Source organism: Hibiscus syriacus, unplaced genomic scaffold (assembly GCF_006381635.1).
Source record: "Hibiscus syriacus cultivar Baekdansim isolate YM2019G1 unplaced genomic scaffold, ASM638163v2 tig00111430_pilon, whole genome shotgun sequence".
Classification (NCBI taxonomy): domain Eukaryota; kingdom Viridiplantae; phylum Streptophyta; class Magnoliopsida; order Malvales; family Malvaceae; genus Hibiscus; species Hibiscus syriacus.
In genome coordinates this window covers 196,578-201,034 of record NW_024063090.1, presented here as the reverse complement: position 1 = coordinate 201,034, position 4,457 = coordinate 196,578, and the positions used below count along the sequence as shown (strand labels likewise).

Below are 4,457 nucleotides of genomic sequence, written 5' to 3'. Positions count from 1 at the left end.
CTACAAAGGCTGAGGGACGCCTGTTACGACACAGAAGATGTATTGGATGAATTTAAGTTTGAAGCACTGAGGAAGCAAGTTCGGAAAGGGAGTAGCATCGGACAGAAGGTAGGCTATTTCCGTTCGATTTTATACTCACCTGCTTTCAGTGTTAAAATGGCTCACAAGATAAAAGAACTCCAACAGACCTTCCATGATCTTGGTGAGTTGAAAAATAGATTTCATCTCACTGAGATACATGATTACCCAAGGCATGACCGGCGCTTCGACAGGGAGACCCACTCCTTAGTGCAAGAATCGGAGGTAATTGGAAGAAATGATGAGAAAAAAAAATTGTGAATATGTTAACGCAAGATGTTCCAGCTGGTGATGAAGACATACCCGTCCTTGCCATAGTTGGATTAGGAGGTCTGAGGAAAACTGCTCTTGCCAAACTGGTTTTCAATGATATAAGTGTGCATAATCACTTTGAGTTTAAACTCTGGGTGTTCGTTTCCGAAGATTTTGATGTTCAACAAGTAGTGCTCAAAGTCCTTAAAGCCATTAAAGCCGAAAAGGGTGGTGATGGAGACCTTGGAAGCATGAATTTTCAACAATTACGGGCGGCCTTGCGAGAGTGCTTGAATGGTAAAAGGTATTTGCTTATTTTAGATGATGTCTTGAATGATGATAACAAGAAGTGGGTTGAACTGAAACAGTTATTACCCGGAGAAGCTACCGGAAGCAGAATTCTTGTTACCACTCGAAGCAATAAAGTAGCAAAGATCACAGGTACAGTCTCCCCTCACAAATTGAAAGCTCTTCCTTCCTACGAATCTTTATCTTTGTTTCTCAAGTTTGCTTTCAAGAAAGGGGAAGAGAAACGACATCCAAACCTTGTGGAAATTGGGGAGCAAATTGTCGAGAAATGCAAAGGGGTTCCACTGCTACTGAAGACCTTGGGGAGTATGCTTTTCTCCAAAACATCAGAGCGGGAGTGGGAACTTGTGAAGAATAGTGAGACTTGGAAATTAATGGAGAAAGATGACGAAATAGTTTATGTTCTGAAACTAAGTTATGATCAACTGTCTCCTCGGTTGAAGCAATGTTTTGCTTATTGCTCACTCTTTCCCAAAGACTATGAATTTATTGAGTTTGGTTTAATCTCGTTTTGGATGGCTCAAGGTCTGCTTGAATCATCGTATGAAAATGAAAATCCCTTTGATATTGGAAGGCAGTATTTGAACGACCTGTTGGCACGATCTCTTTTGGAAGATTTTAATGTGGCATTTCTTTATGGTGTATTCAAAATGCATGATCTTTTACATGATCTGACGTTATTGGTAGCAAAGAACGACTGTTGTTTGGTGAACTCTTTCAAGCAAAAGATTGCCCCAAGTGTTCGGCATGTGTGCCTTATAGACTCCGATTCCTCTGACGAAAGTGCTTCCGATTTCCTTGGTAAATTAGGACATGTGCGTACACTTAGGTTTCCCAATATGAGAAAGAGAGTAACCAGCAAATTCTTGGATGAAAATTGCCTCGAGAGATTTCAAAGTTTGCGGGTGCTTGATCTTTTTGGGTCTACTTTCGATGTGTTGCCCAAATGGATTGGTAACTTGAAGCTTTTAAGGTATCTCAACCTTTGTGACTCTCTCCACATCAAGAAACTCCCCAACTCCATTTGTGAGTTGCAGAATTTGCTCAGTCTGGGTTTTGCTGGATGTGATCAAATTGAAGAGCTACCAAAGGATATGAGGAAGATGACCAGTCTCATATTTTTATCATTAACTACAAAGCAACGTGATCTTAGTGGCCATGGATTAGAACACTTGAAATCTCTTCAATTCTTGATCATATGGGGCTGTGATAATCTAGAATATTTATTTGAAGGGATTCAAAACCTCACATCTCTCCATACATTGGGTGTTGCCAGTTGCAAGAACTTGGTATCACTCCCACATGGTTTGAATAATCTTACTGCATTGCAAACTCTAGTTATTGGGATTTGTGAGAAGCTTGTTTTGAGTGAGCCACATAGATTCAAAGAGAAGGAAGGCAATGATTATCAAGGTTTCAGCCACAATCATTGGAAACTACAAATTTGCCAAAGATTGAGACTCTACCCCATTGGCTTCTACGGCGATCTGCCAACACTTTAAAGTATCTGATGATTAAAGCCTGTGTGAACCTCAAAGCGTCACCGGAGTGGAACACGTTGCCCACGATTATCAAGTCTGCCAGAAGGCATGCAACGCCTCAAACGATTGCATATTGAAGGTTGTCCTCTTTTAAGTGAAAGATGCAAACAAAAAGTTGGAGTGGATTGGCCCAAGATTACTCATGCTTATCGTATAAGTTTGGATGGCAATATAATTTCAGTTGAAGATGATTGATCAGCGCTTTCTTAACGGTAAGAGTTGATATTCTATTTCTTTTCCTCGTGCTTCTTGTCGTAACCGATTTTCGTCCGGGCACGAAAATTTTACTTGACGGGAAAAGTGATGTAAATAAATGATTTTTAAAATATTTTTGGGAGTCGCCATCGGCCTTTTGAGTCAGGTAGGTCGAATATCTAAAAATTATCTTTTAAAAGAGTTTTTAAGAAAAACATCGGTTAAAAGATAAACTGATCTGCGTTTTAACCAAAAATTCATTCTTTTTAGAAATAAAAAAGGATTCATGGTCGATTACGTTTAGGGAAGGATTAACACCCCTACAACGCCCAAATTTGGTACTTATTAATTATAAATTGTCTCTATTATTAGAAATTAAAAATTCAAAGATATATTTAATTTATAATCCTGTTATTTAAAATTTATTAATATAATTGAAAGAATATATATATATATATATAATAACATATCAGAAAATGGCTTCTAGGTGCTTTAAGACAGCTCTTTCTTTTGATATTAAAAAAAATAAAAAAATATTTTAATATTGTAAGATATTTATTTATTTAAAAGTATTAGAAAATGGTTTCTAGTTGCTTTAAGACAACTCTTTCCTTCAATATTGATAAATAAATAAATATTAAAATATGTAATAATTTATCCTAAAAATAATTTAAATAAAACTATATTATAATTTTTATAATATTTAATTATTTAAAATACCAGAATAGGACATCCAGTTATATTAAGACTGTCCTTTTCTTTGATATTGAAAATAAATAAAGATTAAAAATATATATATTTATGTGACTAATATGAAAATAATAATAAAATAATATAAAAGTAATAACAAAATAATAAATAAATAATTATTAAAAAGTAATAATATTAATTTACAAAATATAAAAAAAATCAGGGTCAAAAATGAAAAGAAACAAAATATTGTTGACTAAAAAGTAAAATATCAAAATTAAAGGGCATAAAAAATATAATTACTAATAGTGTAATTTAAACTAATTAATTAATAGGTGATTAAGATAAATATTAATTAAACTATGAGGGACTAAAATGGGTATTTACTCTAATATATATATAAAATTCCGGTAAGGACTAAAACATAATAAAATTCGAAGACTGAATTAGAACGTTCAGAAGTTAGTTTCAGTGACTAAAATGAATAATTACAAAACTCGGATGGCTGCGGAAAGGGTTTGACCATGCGCGAAATTACAGATATACCCCTCCCAAAACGACGTCGTTTGGGAAGGGGTATAAATGGCCCAAACGGCTGGCCCGAAGGGCCAGCTCTCTCATTTTTCTTTCTCTCTTCTCTCTCTCAAATAAGAGAACCAGAGTTCTCTCTGGCCTCTCTCTAGCATCCCTCACCGGAGGGAAGCCGGTTATAGGCCGGCAGCCATCTGCCTCCACCGTCCTCACCGTCGGCCACCGCATCCGATGGCTGGAAATTTTTATTTTTTTACCAAAACGTAGATCGGACCGTCCTAATGACGGTTCTGGTGACCGTTTTTCTTAAAAAGCTCCTGATCAGAGCAAATCTATGAAAATACCTTCGGGTTTTCATTGTTTCCGGTGACGGTTGGGTTTCTCCAATGACACAGTAAGTTTCTTTCCTCTCTTCTCTTCTCTTTTCCTTTTTTTTATATTGGTTCGTCGTTGACTAGGATCGTTGGTAGTTTTTTTTTTCGTTTTTTTCCTCTCGTTTCTGTTTTTTTGTTGCTCTCTGTCTTCTTGTCTGTTTTGCAAGATCCGGTGGCTTTTATAGCCACCACAGAGCCATGCTCGGACCGGTCCAGAGGGGGAAGTTCGGTGAGTCATCGAGCTATGTGGTGACTCACCCCATAGCCGCGACGTGTGGGGGGCAACTGGCAGTGGAATCGTCAACAACGATGGCTGGATGTGGAGGTGACGCCTCGTGAATGTTCTGGAATCTTGGAGGCGGCTGGGGCTCACTGGAAGTAACGGCTGGGAGCTAGGATTTGAAAACCCTAGCTAAAACCCTAAATCAGTTCAGGGTTTCCATTTGGGTCTGGGCCGGTTCTGGTTGGGCCTGGGATTTGGGCTTGT

General features: G+C 37.4%; 1 protein-coding gene across 1 annotated transcript; it reads left to right on the top strand.

Moving 5' to 3' along the window:
* Window positions 1-341: 341 nt before the first annotated feature.
* Window positions 342-2,141, top strand: LOC120163235 (disease resistance protein RGA2-like). Its single transcript, XM_039173212.1, has one exon. It carries the CDS (start codon window positions 342-344, stop codon window positions 2,139-2,141), a length of 1,800 nt encoding a protein of 599 aa, XP_039029143.1.
* Window positions 2,142-4,457: the final 2,316 nt, after the last annotated feature.

Excerpts from the sequence above, each read along its gene's own strand:
- LOC120163235 (XM_039173212.1), top strand. The coding sequence starts at position 342 with ATGTTAACGCAAGATGTTCCAGCTGGTGATGAAGACATACCCGTCCTT.